The following is a 22,028-nucleotide window of genomic DNA, read 5'->3' on the forward strand; positions in this document are numbered from 1 at the left end:
CACTAGTTTCGCTGGCGAAACTAGTTCACCACTGAAAATAGTGGCGAACTAGTTTCGCCAGCGAAACTAGTGAACACTAGTTTCGCTGGCGAAACTAGACTAGTGTTCACTAGTTTCGCCAGCGAAACTAGTGTTCACTAGTGTTCTCAGTGAAGCTCTGTCTCCTCCATCGTTCCCTTCTCCCTCCTCCCCCTTGTTGCATTTGTAGATCTAGGCTGCCTTCTTCCGCCTTCCCTTGCAAAGCTTGGCACTCACACAGCCTTCGCCATGTCGATCAGCGAGCTCGCCTGCACCTACGCTTCTCTCATCCTCTTCGACGACGGTTTGCCTCACATCCATCTTTTTTGACGACGGTTTTAAGCGAGTACCAGTGCACCAAAGCTTCTAAGCGAACAAGCGACAAACCTCACTGTCGAAGAAGGAACCACCGTGACTACCAGTGCACCAAAGGTTGAAGCGTCAAACCTCACTCCCATTGTTATTAGCTACTTACATAGTATACACGATCGCCGTTATTACATTAGTCTTGATCAGTTTGGATGCATATTCGGTTTTACTTCCGTTTCTTGTAAACTTCCGTTGTTATTAAGACGAGTACCATGACCCGTCTCTAACGGAGACCTTAGATAGACTTCGGTGGAAGGAGACGGATAAGAACGATAAGGAGTGTTGCTTAAATGGAAAAACGAGCAAGAAACTAACGAGCAATTGAGACACTCAAGATCTCGTTCAGAAGAGCTAAGCCCTATGAAAGATAGTATAAAGGACTGCCATGAAATAAAAAACAGTCCGAGTACAAAAGTCGATAGAGAATCGGTCGTGCTAAAGCATGATGCTGGAAGAAAGCAGTATCCTGTAGAGGAAAACACGAAGGCAAGCATCTCAAGTTAATTATGAGTTTTGCGTGACTTTCTGTGTTCACTGGGGATCTCGAACACAATGGCCGACGACATGCACTACCGGCTTTCTCACTTCTCACCTTTGACGACGGTTTGCCTCACTTCTCTCCTAGTATCATCTTTTTTGCTGCATTTCAATCGGTTCTCACTCCTTTCCCCCCTCCCAGGCTGAGAAAATTGCCACCCTCGTCAAGGCCGCCGGCGTCCAGATTGAATCCTACTGGCCTGGTTTGTTCGCCAAGCTCCTCGAGAAGCACAGTGTTGAAGACCTCATCACCAACGTCGGTTCCGGTGAGTATATCGTTGGTCATGCCTTACGCGAAGGACATTTGCTTCAGAGCTAGGGATTTGGTCCCTTACTTTCTTGATCGCAGGTGGTGGCGGAGCTGCTGTTGCTGTCGGCGGAGGTGCTGCTCCTTCTGGTGCTGCGGCTGCTGCACCGCCTCCTCCCGTTGAAGAGAAAAAGGTAAAGCCTGGTCGACCTGTATTTTTGTCTGAGTTATAGTCTCTTTCTTTACGGAGACTTCCTTATTGTGCTATTGCTGTTTCTCTCCCTTTGCTGGAAGAGCCAAAGGAAGAAAGTGACGAGGACATGGGATTCAGCTTGATCGACTAGACGGAGCCCATGGTTTCTGTCTCCTCCATCGTTCCCTTCTCCCTCCTCCCCCTTGTTGCATTTGCAGATCTAGGCTGCCTTCTTCCGCCTTCCCTCGCTTAATTCTCCATTAGCTGGATTTTGCTCGAAATAGTTTCCCTTTCCAGCTAGCTGCCCGCGCCTTTGGAAGCTTTGGGCATCATCCGCAGGCTCTCTAAAGCAGCGCTCATAGGAATTCTTCCCTTCTCTCTGTCAAGTTTTTCTCTTTGTCACGGGTGGAGTTTTTTTTCCATCTGCATTCTTCTCCCTCAACACTTCCAAAAAACAATGAAAGATCCTTTTCTCCCGTTGTGCTGAACCCTGCCTCAATAGCGTTGTAAGAGAGCCCGACTTTGTAATAGATCGTCCCAACACAAATTGATAGCATCGTGTACACGAACAATCGGAACCAATAGTAGCTCACATCTTGTCATTTATTTGTTTTTCTTCTTGTGCAGGTGAGCTTATTGAAAGTTGTGCAACAAATGCCTCCAGTAAGTTTGGATTCTTTTTCTTTTTCTAGTTGCATTTCACCTTTGCATTTTTGCAAATCTTGTAATTGAGTTCTTCAAATGTGTAGAGAAAGAAACGTGATGTGTCTAGTCCTATCACAAGGAAAGGTGGCAAAAGGAAGAAGCAAGAGTCAGAGGTCAAGAATGAACTGAAGGAGCTTGAGCAAGTTGACATTGAAAATGATATTGAGGATCCTGAGGACAACAAGGATAAAACTATAGATGAACCATCCAACAAAGTAGGAGTTAAAGATGATGTGGAGGATATCATTCCAGAGTGTGTTGAGAGACCTTCAGGTGCAGATATTTTAGAGCTTCTTACAGTAACTAAAGAAATTCCACCTCCTCGAATTCCCTTGTGTCGTTGTCTCATAAACCCAGTTGTGCGTCAAATTAGGAATGATTTGACCATTTTGAAAAGAGCATTTGAAATAGAGGGATACATTCCGACAAAAGGATCTTTTATTCTATCTATCAAAATGCCTGATGGGTCTTCGAAGGATGTTGATGATGTCACAAGAGAACGTTGGGACAAGAATTGGAGCTTAGTTAATGATGAGTTTGAATCAGAGATAATTGGCACACCATGGAGCTTTCTATCAAACAAAATGTTCTTCGTGTGGGAAGGAAATCATCGTACAGCATCTTGGATGGAAAGCATAGAAGAGCTTTACACAAATATCAAGTCTAGACACATTAGAGTGCAAGCTCAAGTTATTGAACCGGAAGCAAAGGATGAGCTTAAGCTTGTTGCTGCTCTGCAAAGATTTAACTTGTAAGCCTTGTTGTTTATGTTTTCTATATTGAGATGGTAAGTGCTTGTAAATGAAACCAATTTTGATCCATTTAAGTCAATGGTTGCAGGCTTAATGAAGATGCAATTGTTGTTACTAATCTCAAGGATTATTTGTACCACACAAGCACACTCGTATCTTGTGATGCTCAATATTTTACTCAGGATTTTAGTGAGGAGGAGAAAAAAGCTATTGAGTTGGCAAGACAGAAAGAGATTGGAAGTGGACGAAGGGTGTGGTATCCCCTCACCCAAACTATTCTTGGGAGGATGGTATTTGCTGTAAGTATTAGTTCTTTAGTTTATATATTTTCTTTTTTTGTGACTTTGCTTTGTGTTCCAATAACATTATGATGAGATTATCTGTTTATGTTGAAAGGGGAAATGGAAATCAGATTTTGAGGCTCAATGCAAGAAATTGCATTCTTCCATGCCAAAGGATGAGAGAGAGTCCAAGATTCATGAGATTAAAAAGACTGTGGGAGCAACATATCGAAGAAAAATTACACGGGTAAGTTTTCAATTTACCAAATTTTGTATTTATAGATCACAAATTTGAATTTGTAGTCCACAAAATTCTACGTTTTATATCTCAGATATTTGAATTTATAGTTTGCAAATTTGAATTTATAGTTTTCAAATTCTAATTTTACAACTCATAAACCATAATATATGATTTGAAAATTATAAATCTATAGTTACAACTTGCAAATTTTTAGTTTGTACTTTGAAAACCTTAATATATGGTTTGTTGTGTGTATCAAAGTCTCTTCTAAAACTTTACTATTTGGCAGATGCTTTCAATAGTCAATCCTTCCCATGGCAAGGAGTGGTTTAATATCCTTTGGAATTTACCATTTGAGGATACATCAATGAAGATCACTTTGGAGAAGCTTTACCAAGTATCAATTGCAACCTGTTCCAAGGCAAAGCAACTATCTATTCTTTCTCTTCTTGGTGCAGATGACAATCTAAAGGAGAGTTATGGGATGCCTATGACTGACCATGGTTTCATACCTTGGCTTGCAAAAGAAGTATGGATGGACCATGTGTTGGCAGATGCTGGGCGATTGCTTGACCAAGTGATGAAATCATCAAGCATTGAGGGTGCAGCTACACTTCCAGACAGTCCTTCTATTCTGGAATACTTTGATGGCATTATAGTGAGACACAGGCCTTTTTTGTTTGAGCCTTTTGCTTCATTGATGACAGTTGCTGTTGTTCCATCTAAGCAAGTTGATCTTACAAATGCCAGCAGACGATTGGTTTACAGGTGCGTTTTGGCTTTCGTTTTCAATTGAAAGATATCTTTGTAATACCTTGCATTCTCTTATATTATCCTAAAAATCATTTAGGTATCTCCATTATCTGGCTGCAAATAAGAGTCTTAAGGTGGTACCATCCATTTGCAAGGCTTGGACTATGCTTGCACCTGCTACTTACTGCATGTACACCTCTCATATTTTTAGAGAGAATAAGCATAAGGATGGTCATATATTGCTTACGGAGTGGGAAAGGAAGCACTGCCCTTGGTGGATCGAGATGAAGGCTGGAACATGTATCGAGGAAGAGAAGGAAACTTATGATCGCCATTTAAAAGGTGAGTGCAAGTCAAACTCGGGTTCGTCGGGCAACATGGATGAGGCACAAAAGAAGAGGCTTGAAGAGGAGCAAAAAGCAATAGTAGAAAAGCAAAAGGCAAGTCATGTGACTCCAAATAACAAACGAGGTGGAAGACCTAAACCAACGGGCACTTCTAACACAGGTCTATTTTCTTATAACTCTTTCTTTCATGTTTCAAAGTGATTAGAAGCTTCCTACAAATTTAATTTAGGATTCTTTGTTATTGTAGACAATGATCCACGAAAGGAGGAGTCTCTTCTTAGCAAGAAAGTGTGTAATACGGATATGGTTTATGTTCCTTTGTCCACTTTCTCATCATTTGCAACTCGTATCTCACAAGAGAACTACAAAGTTTGGGAGTATGATTATGTATCACTTGGAAAAGAAGTTAAGCAATACAAGTATGATGGGGCTTTTCAAATCATAAGAAATTTTTACCATGAACTTGGTGGCATGAAGAAGTCACGCAATGGAAAAAATGCTGCATGGAGTGTGGATTTTTGCTTGATTGACCTTCCTACAGGATCAATAGTGAGTGGAATCAAGGGTGGAATCCCTGGATGGAACATTCTAAATGAGGAGCATATCTCATGCTCACTTGCTATTGCTTCATCTGTGATGGATGATTATGGATGGACATTGGTGATGTGTTCACCTGTATCCACTTCATTCGTTGAGCGTTTGGCAAGACAAATGAGACTAGAGGTTTCTTGTAGGTGAGCAATATATCACAGTTGATAATGTCTGTTTATGTGAATTGCATTCAGCTATTGGTATCTTATAGTTAGTACATGTAGATGGATCGTGGAGACGGGAGATTGCATTGATGTTGCGGATAATGTTGGCTTTGGTGTCAAGGTATGTCATTTGGCTATTTACATGATTGTCATGTTCTTGTTTGTTCGTATTTTAGTATTCTCCATTAACTTTTTCAATCTATGTTTTATGTAGATTACTGCCTTTCAAATCCTATTGTTCTCTAGGATTGGCAAGAAGGCACATCACTATCTTGATAGGGCAAATAAAGTTTCCCAATCCCTTAAGGTGTGCATGGACAATTATTTCATCACTCATTACTTGCCTTCAAGTGTACGGTGCATAAAAGAGGGAAAGGGTGGACAGTGGCGTGGTGGGTTGGAGAAGAGTAGCTCCATGATGTTGATGTTCATGGAGTTGTTGTGTCCCATTGGAGGCTCTGTGCTTGAGCTTGGTGCAGGTACAGCACCTGGGATGAAAGCAGCAATTCACTCAGGACGTCCATGCATGGCAGTGGACAATGACAAAGAGATTTGCATAGGATACTTAGAAGGCATGCTTAGAGACAACTTCACAGAGGCAGGGCCTTCAAGTGTGAATCAAGCAGTCCTCATGATAGATGATGAGGAGACAGACTATGACTTTGATGCACCTCTTGATTAGTGAGTAATTTATTTGATCTATGTGTATAATTTAAGCATGGTTAGATACTGACTAATTGAGCTTAGTGTTCTGCCTTGCTATGCAGAAGATGTGGCTACCCAAATGGCAGGAGATAGCACATTCGATTATGAGTTGGTGGAGAGGCATCATGGGCATCTAGACTACATAGATGACTTGGCTGATGAGGTCTAGAGAGCATGTCCTGGCTTTTTATGGATTGATGCAAAACTTAATTTCTCATGTTTTCATTATCATCTCATGTAGACCTGGTTTCTTATGGATGGATAGCCATTACCTTCTTATGCAAACCTTAACTTCTTATGGATTGATAGATTATGGCTTCTGAATCATGTGATTTTAATGGTCTTTGACCTAATAATATGAACATGTCATAGTTGTTTTGGAAATGTATGGCAAGTTGTAATTTTTAGATTTGAATTTTTAGGTGAATTCATAGTTTACATCTTTGATTGTTAAAATATATATCCATCCCTCTATTGAGTTTCGAAAGACTAAAAACAAATAATTGTTGGCAATCTCACAAGCTTGAGGGGAGGTATTAATAAGCATATCTACTTAAAAGTGAACAATGCCACTAGTCCTAATTTTGTTGGCATGTTGAGGCTTATAGAAAATACAATGAATGTGCAAATATAATACACACAATTGCATCATGAGAGCATTCAAACCAAGGGTATATGTCTTTGGCTCTTTGTACCTTGGTACATGCATGCAGCTAATATGAGAGCTGTCGATTGAGGTTTTTAAAAAAAGATATTTCATAAAAAAACATTCATTCAAGTATAACTCCATTGAGTGTTGCTCGGATAATCCGCTCAAGGGTTTCCGCTCATAATATGTACGCACCCCAGTCAGTCTTACTTGGTGAAGGACTCAGGACTCAGGCCATTCATGCATGTAAAGGTCATTCTAATTATAACGCACTCACAACTTTAGATAGAGATAGAGATAGATCATTCTAGAGAAGTGGTCATCATCAACAACAAAGTCATCAGCAAAATCAGCATCAGCATCATCCTCAGCAACATCAAAATCATCAAAGAGGAAATAATTCCAATCGAGGAAGATTCCAAGGATGAGGGAATGCATTCACCAACATGTCAAACATCTAGTGCAACTACTATCACAAGTTTGGACACTATGAAAGAGATTGCCGCAAGAAGTAGTATGACCAAGGCGGTCAATCCAGTAGCAATCTATGGCAGAGGAAATCATCGTGGTGGACATTCTAGTCACAGTCATTTTGCAAATGAACATGGGAATATGTTTCTTACAAACAAGGAAATGCAAAAGACTAATATAGTGTATCTAGACATTGATTGCAATCCAAAAGAGGATTTCACCTATCAAGTTGACCGAGCAGATTAGGATCCTTTATATATCTAACTATCACATGGCTAGATATTTGTTATGCAATAAGTTCACTTGCACAGTTTATGGCAAATCCAAAATAGTCTCATTGGAATGCAGCCAAAAGAGTCTTGAGATACATCAGAGGTACAAGACAGTTTGGGATAGAATATAGATTAAGTCATCCACAGTTGCATTGATACTGTGACAGTGACTATGTCGGAGATCATGAGACTAGGAGATCCACACAGGGATATGCATTTTTCCTTGGTCAAGGTGCTATATCGTGGTTGTCAAACAAATAGCCAACTATTTCTTTGTCTTTGACTAAATCAAAATATAGGGCACTCACTACAGGTGCATGTGAGGCTATATGGCTCAGAAGGCTATTGTCAAAAATAGATTACTTTGATGAGTCAAAGCTAACAACAATATACTGTGATAATCAATCAGCTCAGGCATTGGCTAAGAATCCAGTATATCACTCTAGGACAAAGCACATTAATGTTAGAGAGCACTTCATCAGAGAGAGAGTGTTACTTGGTGACATCACCAGCATTGTGATAGCAAAGAGAATGTTACCAAACCACTCGATAAAGAGCTTTTCAAGAAACACCAACAAGCTCTTGGTTTGACACAGAGGAAGGCCATTCCCATTAAAGGGGTGTGATGGAATGTAATGTTCAATACTTCTTCCATTTTCCATAATAACATTTGGCTCTTTTTGGCATTGGGTTTGCCATTGTTTTTTCATTATAGGTTGACATTTTCTTTTGAGCCAAATTTGCTTAGATGGATGCATAGTATATGCACGAGTCGGATGCATCTTGATGCTTTGAGCCTTGGAGGTTTGGTGATATTACCTTCCATTTTGGCATATGCATTTGAGTGCACTTGGTATTGTAGATTAAACCCTTGGCAAGGATTGTAGCTAAGCCTATAGATATGTCTAAGGATGATTGGAATGAGTTGGATGCATTAGCAAAGTCTATTGTTAGACTTCATCTTGCAGAGTCAATTTATTTCTCAGTAGAAAATGAGTAGACTATGGAAGATTTGTGGAAGAAAAAATTATGTGCCACCTATGAGAAGGAAACTGCCTCCAATAAAGTTTACCTCATGAAGAGATTGTTTGAGTTGTAGATGAAGTAAGGGGTCTCCATTGCTTCACTTGAATGAATTCAATATTATTTTGAGCCAGCTATTGGCTCAGAGGCTGAATTTTGATGCGGAGACTAAGGCAATATTCCTCTTGTGTTCATTGCCATCCTCATGGGATACCTTCTCCGTACAGCTATCAATAACTCTACACCTGGTGGAGTACTAAAGTTTGATGATGTTGCAAGTAGCTTGTTGGTCGAGGAGATTAGATGGAAGTCTATGGATGGCAACAAGTAGGATGTAGCCTTAAATGTGCAAAGGGGCAAATCACAGTTCAAGGGGAAGTCCCAAGAAAGAGGAAAGTCTCATAGCAAATCCAGGGCACAAAACATTGAGTGTTACCATTGTGGCAAGAAGGGCCACATGAAAAAGGATTGCTACAAGCTGAAAAGAGAGCAAAAGAATAAGAAAAAGAATGCAAATTGGGGTGCAAATGAGAAGGAAGAGAGTCCAAAGGAGGACAAAGGAAAAGTGAAGATCCAGGAGATCAATCTAGTCATTGATGATAGTGACAATGACATTCTCTTCATGTCTAGTCTACCTGCTACAAAGTTGCTCACCATTTTAGATGATACATATCCCTAGGATTGGACTTTGGATTCTGGTACCTCATTCCATGTTACTTCCCATAGGGAATGGTTCTCCACTTATGACAATGGAAAGGTAGGTTGTGTGCATCTTGGAAATAACTATGCATGTGACGTAGTGGGAGCAAGTGACATAAAATTGAAAGCCTTCTAAAGAGAACGATGATTCGTCAAGGACTTTAAAATGTATGTTTCACCTTAGAATCTAAAAACCTTGCCTTCATGCACAATGATATTTTGTAGAGCCTTGTCCCTTTTAAACCACAAGACTACCATAAATTAGAGAAACAATTGAAAGAAAAAACAAGTGGGGACATTGAGCTCCATAGAGCTATCATTTTTAGAATCAATGATTAATGTTGTAGTCCATAGAACTTTCAAGCAAACGAGTCTTGGCCCAATATAATGATTGTCATTACAATCAATTGTATGCCACACATAAGGACTATGCACTATTGGAACCATATGGCGAGTTCATATCCAAGACACCTTCAACTAAAAAAGAGCATCATACATGCCCAATACCTCTGGTGCATCTTCCTCCACACTATAACCACATTTTCAATGATTGGATCATTGATAGTTTGGCTTTTTCGATCACCATACAAAGCCATGTTATGCAAGGTGAAATAGGAATGGATGAGTCAAGGGAGATATGGATTATTGATTAGGCAAGATAATATCATAATGCACCTTTTAATCTACCAAATGTGCATTCAAACACAATTCCAATCAAAGACAATCTAAAATTGGTGTGCATGCTCCTTGTCCCCTAACATCTCATGTTACCTAAGAGCAACCCTAATCCAGGGCATCAATGAAGAAATACTAGTCACCAAAAATATATTGCTTGAAACTTTCAAAAGGTACCATCACTAAAGGGATAGCTACTTGCTCTCCTCCTTTACATTTTTTATAAAAGGTAGTATTCATGATCACATGCTTATTATGTTTGTACCCTAACCACATGACATTATTAGTATCCAAGAGTCTCGTGTTTGCATCCACTATAGCATGCACATTTGCCTTTATCATACCAATGTATGTTGTCTTCCTTTGATAGTACCTCTAGAAGAATGTGAGTGTGTGGGGGTTAAAGGCCATTGTACCTTAACCCCGGTTATGTACAAGGCTCAAACACACACACACATATATATATGGATGACCTAGAAGATTAGGGTGTTTTGCACCCACCAAAACTTGTGTAGCTCTCTCTTCTAGCTCTCCCTCTCTCTCACCTTCTTTCATTTCACTTCCATTGTTGAGATATCTCAACTAGTATCAAAGCGTGGGTGTTCTAGTTGAGCCCGATTGGAGCCCAAAGTCTATTGCTATAGCTCTGTGGGAGAAAGGAGAAGCTCTGTTGGGTGACTTTACCTACATCCTAGTGTGCAGAGACCTTTGGAAAGTCCTCTGAGTGGGTTTTTGCGAGCCAGCAGGTGGTTTTGTAGGAAAAAGACGTTTTTAAATGACTCCCCTGTTCCTTTTGACTACTAGGAGTCCGAAATGACTTGTAGAGGCAACCATTGCCTGCTTTTGGTATCCATTGCATTTCAAGAGTTCAAAAACACCTTCATTCTTGAATTTGGCATCATTTTGTTGGCTTTCTGACTCACTATCTCTGCTTCAACGTTTTTTTGCCAGTGTGTTGGAACTCAAGTTTGAAGTAACTATTTGCAGATCCGTCAATTTTGGTGGACTTACGAGGTCCTTAAACTTCTATGACTCTCATTATTTGCACTCCGGTGATATTTACAAATAGGTCTATTTTGAACTCCCTCCTACAACAAATGCAAACAGCTTCCCCCTCCATATCGGGCAATCACCATAAAACTAGGTGTGCTTGTTGTCTTCAGGTCACATAGCTAGGAAGCCTGATCATCATGAATCTGAGATGCTTTGAAGCCCTAGTGTCTAGTTATGGCAGGCAGCCTGGGGAGATGTTTGGTTTTTCTCACACCCCCTTGAGCCACATGTCATGAATCTAAGCCCTTGATTTGGTTTTATCTTATGCCCTTGATTTCGTTTGATGTAAAAGCTAAGCTAAAAGCACTAAAAGCATATAGATGATTTTCACAATAACAAGACTATATAAACGTTTCAAGCCTATTTGATTTGAAGAGATGGTCTACTTGATTTGCAAATCTTTTGACTAAAGCACTGAAAGCATATAGGTGCTTTTCACAATAACAAGACTATATAAACGTTTCAAACATATTCGTTTAAAGAGATGATCTACTTGATTTGCAAGTTTGGGCTTATTGACATGTGAAGCTTTGGAGAGCCTCGTGATTACCCTATGCACTACTCTCACAAGCCTAAAAGCTCGACTTACTATAGTGATCAAACTCCCATTTTCCTGATGTTGGAGAGGCATGCAACGTTGGCTAAGTGGAAAGTGAGAATGTTACGTACTCTACTTCGGACTTCCTCTAATGATAGTTGTCTTTTTGTACTGTCTAGAATCTATTGAACAATCTGAGAATGTTGGAATCATCCCACTCAAGGACACACGCAGATCCTCTCAAGGTCACATTGGCAAGTTTTCCAGATATTCTCTCTCGGCATTCAACTACGATTACGACTATTGACATTCAGGTAATATGCCAATTTCTTACCCATTCGCAAGACTTACCCTCGGCGCTAATATTCTAAGCATTTATATTCTTGGCGTTATCTCACACCCAGGAAAGGGCCCGTTCCCTCGGATTATAACTCTTTGGGGAAGGAAGTATGCTGCCTCCCCACCCACACTACGTGGTTATAATAATTATATATTATATATTATAACATAAATATTTTCAATTATTGATCCATTCAAAATTTCTTATTTTTTATATGAATTCTTACAACACTCCTCTCGTTTAATGCAGGTTATCAATGCGAGGGAGCAAGGAAATCCAAGATGGATGCAAGATTGAAGGATGACTACACCTTTATCCATATGGTTATAGTCCACGTGACAATATTGTAAAAACTGCAACGAGGATCAGTTATTGTATCGCCTTATTCATGCATTTGTTGGACTTCAGCTTCCAAAATATGGACATCACAAAATCAATAATAAATCACCACCCCTGATATTTGCAGGGAGGATTGGGTCCTACCAGGAGGATTGGGTCCTAACGGACCTTGTGTCGTGTCTTATGTCCACTATTTTACTCATTCTCTTTTTTTCTTAAACAATTGATAAAATAGAAGGATTCAGCTTCAATTTCAAGTTAGTTGTTACTTGCTCCATGATGAAACGGCTGCCTGCCGCAAACCTAGTTGTGCTAATATCGTGTGAAATGTTGAAAGCATAAGAGTACCCTCTTATACTCCTTAGTCCAAAACCTACTACTAAAGCTCGTCATATATGCTTGGGTTCTCATCGTTTATTTAAATAACCACATTCAAAAATGCTATGTGCCTTTCAATTTGTCGAAAAACCATAGCTCTAAGTGGCATTCCAAGCAAGCAATATCATCCCAATGTAACAAATCCTTTGTAGTAGTGAAAATCGACCAAGACATCTCTTCATTTGAGCAAATTATTATAGCGGCCCAATCTCGAAGACTGTGCGATTGTAAGCCCTCCCCTTTCACATATTTCCTATTGCAATCTACTTGTGTTGTAACTAACAATGTCTGCTTCCCTGTAGTTATCATGTGTGGCCAATCAATGAGCTATTTTATCACCTTTGATCCAGGAGTTTGCAAATGTACGTGCCATTCGCTTGCCATTTTTTATTTCACTTTGCTTGCAACGGTCCCTAAGGAGAGGCTTCATGAAAGACTGCTTGTTGCATTTGGCCAATAAATTTTTGACCTCAGTTATGATTAGAAGATAATGTCAACAAAACACTTTTGTTAGCACTCGAGGGCTCACATTGTGGAGATATGTCTTGCCATGCACTTGCAAATTGGAATGCCTTTTGGGCTCTTCTTTGTGAGTGAATGGAGTCTTGCATTTTACATATTTGAAAGGTCCATTAGCGGAGTTTCAATGCTTTGAGTGTGTGGGCTCCTGCATGAGCCGTGATCCCACTCACCCATTTTGCTACATGTGTTGTAGCCCACAAGAGATCCTTCAAATACCTTATCTCAAAGGCCATGTAGTTCTCCAAGATGACACACGTGGATGAGGTACTACAGTCGAGGCACCCATTGATGGAGTACCACATGCGTAGTGTGGTTGGTACGAGGAGCCTCTTGCTGAAACGACAACCTTCGGGTGACTTCACAATAAATAGTGCAGTCTTCATTACGGCCTTCGATCCTGGTGCTTAAATGTGATGCCCATTAGCTCTTGGGCATTATATTTGCCACGAGCATCTTACATTGTACATACTCGTCAATAAAATGTGGGGAAATGATGTACATAATCTGAACCCAGGGCGAGAGCCCACATATTTTGCAATAAGAAAAGCTTACTCTACAACACTTGTGAGGAAAACATAGAATGGTTCATTGTTTGCAATGTGAATTGCGAAGCATGTCTCTATTGAAATTGATAAAGTGTATAAGGAGAGTTTCCATTTCATGTCATTTGCCTTCATGAAAGTCATAAACACATTCTCAACCATGTCCATGTGAAGCATGCAACTTGCTTGACCTATGAGCGGAGGATCACTTTGCAATGGCATGTACATTACAAAATCATAGCTTCGTTTATTATTCTCGTGAAAAGATTGTGCGTCCACGAATAAAGGACCTGCAAAACCAGAATGGAGAAACAATTTGACGTTACCCTATACAACCTTGACTGGGACATGGAATTCATTAAGGACAACGAGAGCTGCACAGATGTACTTACTTGTTTGGCACGTCTGTTGTCTGGACAGTCACGCGAGTCCCTGCTAGATTGTGTGCATGGCCACCTCATACAAACAAGTTTAGGAAAGAGAACACCTTGGCATGACTTCCTCAAGATATCTTCTACTAGCCAATCGCCATGCTTTGAAAAGGCGAAGTTGTCATTAGCTCTTGCAAAATCCTCCAGTTCGAGAGCAATACTGCATTCATGCTCCTTTGTTGGAACAAGGGAAACCCTATTGAAATTATTGAGATTAGGTGCCAAAATGTGCTGCCAATGCTGCACAACGTGTTTGTAAACAACCACGCCTCCCCTCCTACCATTACTCCATCGCTTCCAATCGTGAGAAAGAGGAGGTATACCACTTGGAGAAAAGAACATGACGCTGACCTGTTGCAAATACTGCACAGGTTTCTCGAGCTCATTGTGGCGGCTGCAGCGAGTCTCTATCATAACGAAAACCCTCATGGTCGATAACGCTGCGTGCCGTTCGTGACAAGATTTACAGGCTATGGGCATCGAGCTCCCACGCTTTTGTTCCTGAAGGGCGCTAAACCACAACGAAGCAAAGCAGCCGAAACACCCCTTGTCTTGGTACGAGGGGTAGAAGAAACAACTAATAACATTTGCAGATCAACAAAATTTATATGAGAAGAGAGTCGTGCGCACGTTGCCACACTTTAACATTCTATGGGAAGCTCAAAAAATTAACTCCTCGCACCGATGTTCTATTCCAAAATGTGGGTGTCCAACTCACCGAGACATTACGCAATGAGTATTGCATCTGTAGCAACTGCGTGAACCAGGCGCGGAAGTAGATAAGGCCAAAGTTTTGGTTGAAGAACATGCCCTTATCTCCAACAGCAAAACACACATCCACATTAAATTGAATCAAAGAGCGCCTGGTCGTAATAAGGATACCATTCTCACAAATATGAGAACTAACCTTTGAAGGTCAATACGGTCTGCATGGGAGTGTGTTGCCAAGGTTGCTTTCTGACACTGCAACAGTTCTTGTTTTGATTAAACGTAAGTTGTACTGCTAAATGAATGGCCTTGTTCAGCCTGTGATGACAAAGATGCATGCAATGCATGAGCTTGTGCAGACCCCGCTTTATCAGAACAACAACATCAAGATCAATCCAGTCTGGGGAGCACACATTCGTGCCTTGCAAGAAAGGGACACATTAGAGGTAGACGACTACCATGCAATGTCAACATCTGCCCAAGAAAATGACATAGACATAGACACTCTGCTCCATGGTTTGTACACAACCGTGCAGGTCGTCGCCTTCCAAGACAAGCGACTAGTTGCCACATTGTCTAAAGGGTTCTCTCCATTGAGCATTTTCAAAGACAAGCACTGTGAAGAACTATCATTCCCAAAACTGTTCTATGAGCACCCACACGCATGTAAAACTCTAGAGCGTACTTCTTACCAAGACATTACGAAGTGGGAGCTAATGAATGAGAACCAGCATTTCGCTTTCTCCATAGAGAGCCTGTTCTTCAAGACAATGAAAGCTCTCGTCCGATAAGTTCTCTCATCAACGTGGGTTTGGATCAGCTATGGGGGCTGACATTGCAAGCCAAAGATGCATTGCTTAACACAAACATCAATAGGCTACTGCAATCAAACATCGGTTACCGTGACTTCACATGCTTGCGCACGTCGGCAGATTACAAGCATCGCCTCAAGAGGGAATTATTTGCAATGGTTCCCTAAATCGAGCCGTCGACTTTCTTCATCACTTTATCGGCGGTTGCACAGAGGTTATGGGAACCCCTGCTGCGTTGCTTGACAAACCTACAGGACCATCAGGAAGAACACTCAAATGGAGAGACACAAAACGACGTGCGCAATATGATCGAACCCCGTTGCAACGGCTAGATATTACGTGCATAGATTACAGGCCATGAAACATTTACTGCAAAAAGACCCAAGCATCTTGGGACCGATCGTTGACTTCTTCTATTTTACAAAATTCCAAAATTGAGGCAGCCAACATGATCACGGTTTGTTGTGGAGTGCTAGTACACCCACATATGGATCTCCTAAAACAATGACATCGAAACTATAGACAAATACATCATGACAGACTCATCACGTCTATGTCTTCCAGAGCATGACATCCAAACCCACAGACATAGGAAAACATGCAAGAAACGAGGCACAATTGTAGGTTCGGATTTTCGAGGCCATCAATGACAACCACACGAATTCTCGAGCCTCCACAAACAGGTGAAGACTTAACCTCCTACAATGAAAAAATGAAACAAATTTCTGCATTCCTTGCACAGCCTTCTACGTCGACTCTTGACTTTGATGAATTCCGGCAACAAATTGGCATGTCGAATGAGGACTACATTATGGCATTATAGAGTGGAATCTCTCAGCCCACAGTATTCTTGAATAGGGAGCCGAAGGACCTCTACACAAACAACTTCAACCCCACTGTCTCAAGACTATGGCAAGCAAACACAGACATCAAATTTATCTTGAACCCTCATGGAGCAAAATCGTATTGGGCATCATACATCACCAAGAATGATAAGGAAACAAGCACTACCGTGAGGGACGCCCTTATATCAAGCATGCAAAAGAATGACCCAGCAAATGAGCGAATTAGAAAGGTTGGAAACCCTATACGAAACACATAGCACATCCGTGCACAACAAGCCGCATACCTATGCTTGTCGATGCCTCTTACCACCAGTAGTTCTACTACATCAACACCAACGCCCCACATGAACATACGTTGTTACTGAAAAGGAGGGCACAGCTTCAACAAATGGAGCCTAATAGCACCAACATCTTCTTTGATGACATCGTTACCAAATACGTACACCGTGACATTGAGCTTCATCATATTTGTCTTGCAAGGTTTGCTAGTGAGCACACAATCCCTCCAAACCAGAAGTGCGCAAGAAAACGGGGAAGGATTATATGCTACAACAATTACAACAAAGCAAAAGACCCCGACAACCACTATAGGGAACGGTGCATGCTTTACCACATGCAAGAGCACAACTTGTTTGATGATATCCCGACTTGGCATGACATGCACAATGACGGTGGCCAACCGTGAAATGTTTGACAAATCATCAATCCACCCGCCATTCTCAACCGTTGCTACTTTGGCCAACAACAATGCATCCAGCCGTAGCGTGTTTGATGATATCCCGACTTGGCATGACATGTACAACTTGTATTAGCCAACGACAGTGGCCAACCGTGAAATGTTTAACAAATCATCAATCTACCCGCCATTCTCAACTGTCGCTACTTCGACCAACAACAATGCATCCAGCCGTAGCGAGGCTCCTCTAGGTGCCAAAAAGTTTGACCTCGTGATAGAAATGAACCTCTAGACCAACAACAATGACACAGATACTGCAACATTGCAATGTCGATTTGTTACCGAACGAGCAATTCAACCGTGTGTGGACTAATGCAACATCGCTGCTGTCCACATAGCAGATGCTAAGTTCGTGTACTGGTCAGACCACTCGTTGCACCTACAAGAAGCAACACAGCAACCACCCGGGTGCTTCTTTGCGACACTACGAAATGGTCCCAGTACCCTCAGGGCGGCACGCCCCTATAATAATTTTCACAAAATTGTGGAAACCCTTTAAAATTTGAAACCCAAAGATTTGAGATGGGGATGAGGAAAAAGCTGTGAACATTCTGTCCTGAGGTGCTCCCTAACGTTCAAATTTTTTTGAATTGGCGGATCCAAGGCACCCAGAGGTCTCTTGTTGCTAAATCCTTGAGGCACCCTCTGTCTTCTCGTGATTTGCTCCCTTCAAATTCCCAGGGAACATCTTCCTTTATTCACGCATATCTGGTTCTCTTGACGTTGCACTGAACAAGCAAAAATCTTCCAGCACTCACATTTTTTACTTGCCTTTTGGAAGCAACCCAGGCAACAGAAAAGAGCCCTGCTTCTTCTTCACAGGTCAAGGTTTTCCCTCAGACTCACCTTGGGTCCCCGATTTTGGAGAAGCCGTCGTCATAGACATATTTGGGTCTTGTGGAGGCAGCGTAAGAACTCGACTCCTTCAGGTACCAGCAGCGTAGACAAGCAGTGAAGGGGCGACTGCCTTCCGATCGGTATATTTGGGTCTTGGCGTATGGCAGAGCAGCTTTTTCAGAGGCGAAGATCGCACATTTGGATTCGGCAACATTGACAGCAGGGAAGAGCTCAACTTCTTCAGACGAAAATATCTTCTGATGGGTTTCTAAATAGACGGGAAGCTCTCACCCTTCCAACAGTCGCCCCGAGATTCGATTTTCCGACGGGCGCAACAGGTCCCCTATAAGGTCGCACAGCGGGAAACAGCTTAAACAGGTAGAATTTTATGATTTGTGAGTTAGAGACTGAAAGCTGTTGCGAGAAGATACTCAATTAAATGTGACACGGTCGTTTCTATTGCGATTATGCCTTTTGATATCCTTTGGACACCCCTGGAGATGAATGCCTTAAAGCAGGCGGATCCCAGGCATTGTTGGTGGTGCTGATCCAAGGGAACCATCTAAGGGAACAACATGGAGATAGAATCGAACGTAAATGGGGCCCAATTGCAGGACTTCATTGTGGACCCCGAGTTTGAGTATTCTGCCCCACATTACTTTGACTTTTGCAAAGGGGAGAGTGAGGAAGAAGCCGCTGCCGCAGAGCGTTGGTTTCAGCCTGCTTTTAGCTATGCGGCATCCCGTAAGTATTCTATGGCAGCTACGTTGGTCCAAGATAGTGGTGTGGAACTCGATCACACCAATGTAAGAGGTCATGGTTGAATCTATGTTCTAATTGAGAGAAATCGAGTATAACATGCATTTTTAAAACTCCATGGCAGCTTGTGTGGCAAAACTCAAATCTGTTCGTGAATTGTCAATGGGCTGCAGCCTTGAGGAATACATCGAGGTGCAGAAGGTACATCATACTTATACGCCACACTTCCACCTGATTCTCTCCATGGGAGCACTTGATCATCGAAATTTTTTGGGGGAAAATCATGTGCATCACGTTGCTAATGATTAGGTAGGTTCTTAGTAATTTTCAACACTGTTTGGAATTAATGGGCTGATGTTTCCTTGTCAGCTTGTGGCCCGTGTGTCACCAGAGTTTCCTAAGGAGAAGCAAGCCAATGCTGCGAGGTAGTAAGTCAAGTTCCAACTTAGCTTCAAGCAAACAGAAACATAAGAAAATAAACGCACGTGGGATGCACATTATTCACAAAGTAAATCTGGGCCTCTTTATTTTGGTTTTTGCCTATATTATCCTGTTAAACATCCCATCTTCTTGGATTATCCAATATTTAACAGGTGTACCAATCCAACAAACACTACCAATACAGTCAATAGTGTGCCCTCAGGTGATTAATGTTCCATATGTTACTACAGTGGCAAACAAAAAAGGGAAATGGGGTTGTTTTAGTTTGGAAGGAGATTTCGATCCAAAGAGGGTGTCCGCATGAGCTGCTCTTTCTCATTGATGGTGATGTGAATTGTTGCAGGCCTGAAATGTGAGATATTGAAAAATGAGGCTCATTGTCCAGGAGGTGAATATCCTCCATATCCTGTGGAGCTAAAGAGCAATAATGCTGCAGCCAATGCACCTATGAAGAGGAACTATTCAGATTTGCAGAAACAGGCAATCAATGTTCCATCTGCTGCAAAACGTATACATAAATTTATACCAAGGTTTGACATTCAAGAAATATTCCTCAGCCCAAGAACCTGAATTTTTAGTTCTGATTGAGTAGATTCCAAGATAAAGATTGTAAGAAAAACAAAAATGTAACAAATTGTTATGCGGTTTCACAGACAAAGAAGGTCTCAGTTTTCCCAGTTAGGAGACATTTGCATTTGCTGCATGCTATACCATTTCTTCTTGAAGTTAGCCTTGTTGACATCAGTTTTTCCCTATCTTCCTGGTTAATCCCTCGTTGAATATTTTTTTTTGCTTCCCCACTTGCCAAGAGAGTGTATAATTGGTTTAGTACTCAGAGGTATTTTCCAATGTATTGATGATGAACTGGTGGTTCTGCCAGAAATTCAAAAATAACTGTTGCAAAGAGATGCTTGCTCACAAGTCAAAAGGCAGAAGCAGGGGAGGAGCAAGCAAGGAAGAAACAAAAGCTCGAGGGAGGCCGCTCATATCAGGTAGTGATTACAGTGCATGTCTGGTTACCAGAGAGCTTGGTAATTGGCAACAGAAAGCTATAGTTTTTTCAATGAGCATGTCACATGTAGTGCCCCATTTCAAAATGGCTTGTGATTTTCTTGTAGAACAGCATGCATAAGTCTTCTATGCTTCATTGTCTTGGGAATCTGAAATGTTGTTTGCATTAGATGGTGCAGGGACAATTATTTATATTTTTTTATTGTTTTCATCTTTGATGAAAAAGGAGGCTGACCTTGCCTTGTGAATCTGGCACATCAGATGTGGAACACAAAGACAAGTCTACCGCTATCCAAGAATGTGCCCACACTGACTGTTCCACAGGAGTTTCACTTCAACACAGAAAAGCGTGCACAGATTCATAGGGAAACTGGTCAATGTAGCGCTGGTACCAAGGTAGCTTACCTTTTTAATATCTATATCACCACATCAAATTTGAAGCTGGTCTGGTTTATTGAAAATTTTGACCCTGCAGGCTCTCTATCTTTGAGAGAGAGATACTGAGTCCTGACTGATTGCTCTTGTCACAGGTTGAAGATTCAAGCTCCCCTTTCATATCTTTAGCAGAGAGAATCCAGAGGTTTCAACTGAATATATCGGGTGATTTTCGGACATCAACATCAAATCCGGTAGGTAGCATGTGTATGAGTATGTGGATGAAAGAGAGAAGAAAAGTCCTTTGTTCCTACAAATAACGTGGAGGTTTATTAAACGCACATTGCTTAAGGAAATACAAGGTTCACAAGCCTTCTAATGTAATGATAATTGCGACAATACATGGGTCTGTTTTCAGTGGTGAGGGGAGAAATTCATACAACAGTTGCTTGTTCAGTCACTTGTGGGAAGCCGTGAAGTACAGCATGATTGATCATCTGTGCCAGGATCGGGACCAAGACCTCCTGTCCATGTGCGAAGTTATCAGTCTGTAGCTTACATACTGCAATAAAGAGAGGTCGTGTATCAGGTGGCTGGAAATGCACGAATATGCTGTGCGTGCTCCTCCTTCCGCATCATAGAGATGAGCGGTCTCAGGTGTGATCTAAAAGAATTGCTACCCCTCCAAGACCTCATACCCCAATATCCCTCCTCTCCTGTCTAAAGGCTGATCCCAAGTGTATCCCTTGACTATGGGTAGTCCTCTCTATGGACTCTCATGTGTCTTGGTGTAGTATATCATCTTCCTTTAGGTGTCAGTCTTCGAGAAGTCCCCCCGATCTGACCATAAGATGCCATTGCAGTTCCATACTGCTATCTTCAATCAGTGCTGCCCCTGTACCCCATGGCCTCAAGGCCATCATGTGCTGTCCCTTGCTCTCTCTCTCTTTCTCTTTTTGTCCTCTCTCGGATTATGACTTTCCCATCTCTATAGACAGCCCATTTTCCTTCTTCCTTGGCTGCCATTACACGTACCATTGCCTCTCTTCGATGCTCCTGCTGTTGCAAGAGTGTGGGATCATCATCCAGATATGTCGTGGTTCCCTTCAGCGTGGCTCTCATGCTCATGAAAGTGGATCTATCTATGGCAGTCCTGAATTTACTTATCAACGGCCTTGTGGGTGCGGCATCCTCTCCCACTCGCCATGCAGCCTTTAAGTTGAGGTTGACCCCCATCTTGGTCATGAGTGTGTTTGTGTCTGCCATCAGGTGTCACCCATGGCTAGGCCTCTTACCTATACTTCTAGAGCTTTGCAGCTCCGTCTTTTCTCCTCCTTCAAGGCAATGGTTTCTCGGGGCTGATGCACCTTTCTTTACCACTTTTTCCATTCTAGAATCTTCTCCTTTCCCTCTGTTATTTGCTGTGAACCCTACATATTACATATTGGCTTGAATGGCAGCCGTCTCCTTCCTAAATGTCTCAGTTACTGATTTGAGCTCTTCTAGGGCTTTACTTGTTTTCTTTTTCTCTTGTGCTTGGAGGGAATTTAATTGTATCCAGCCCTTCATTAAAGGTGGCTGGATTCCCCTTCTTCCTGCTGTGTACATGCCCTTGACACTTCATTTTTGCTCTCAGATGGCAATTTGTGCCTCTAGTTCCTTGATGAGT

The 22,028-nt window shown here is 41.6% G+C and overlaps 2 protein-coding genes across 10 annotated transcripts in view; both read left to right on the forward strand.

Annotated features, from left to right (window-relative positions):
* Positions 1-267: 267 nt before the first annotated feature.
* Positions 268-1,515, forward strand: LOC147894248 (large ribosomal subunit protein P1-like). Its single transcript, XM_087385203.1, has 4 exons — positions 268-327; positions 1,058-1,190; positions 1,274-1,365; positions 1,468-1,515. Exons 1-4 carry the CDS (start codon positions 268-270, stop codon positions 1,513-1,515), a joined length of 333 nt encoding a protein of 110 aa, XP_087241329.1.
* Positions 1,516-17,557: 16,042 nt separating this feature from the next.
* The window catches only part of LOC147894249 (protein TPX2-like), a 54,131-nt gene continuing 49,660 nt past the window's right edge, over positions 17,558-22,028 (forward strand). For 7 of the 9 annotated variants that reach the window (XM_087385207.1, XM_087385210.1, XM_087385211.1 and 4 more), the window contains exons 1-9: positions 17,558-18,151; positions 18,274-18,517; positions 18,657-18,733; positions 18,902-18,957; positions 19,126-19,175; positions 19,317-19,503; positions 19,854-19,965; positions 20,246-20,380; positions 20,515-20,613. In XM_087385207.1, coding sequence (XP_087241333.1) covers positions 18,349-18,517; positions 18,657-18,733; positions 18,902-18,957; positions 19,126-19,175; positions 19,317-19,503; positions 19,854-19,965; positions 20,246-20,380; positions 20,515-20,613 — 885 coding nt within the window. In that variant the 5' untranslated portion in view covers positions 17,558-18,151; positions 18,274-18,348. The remainder of the gene's footprint in view (positions 18,152-18,273; positions 18,518-18,656; positions 18,734-18,901; positions 18,958-19,125; positions 19,176-19,316; positions 19,504-19,853; positions 19,966-20,245; positions 20,381-20,514; positions 20,614-22,028) is intronic. The other 2 variants (XM_087385208.1, XM_087385209.1) reach the window with 2 other exon arrangements.

Source organism: Dipteris shenzhenensis, chromosome 14, assembly GCF_047967505.1.
Source record: "Dipteris shenzhenensis isolate YYH24624 ecotype China chromosome 14, Dip_SZ_1.0, whole genome shotgun sequence".
In the NCBI taxonomy this organism is placed as follows: domain Eukaryota; kingdom Viridiplantae; phylum Streptophyta; class Polypodiopsida; order Gleicheniales; family Dipteridaceae; genus Dipteris; species Dipteris shenzhenensis.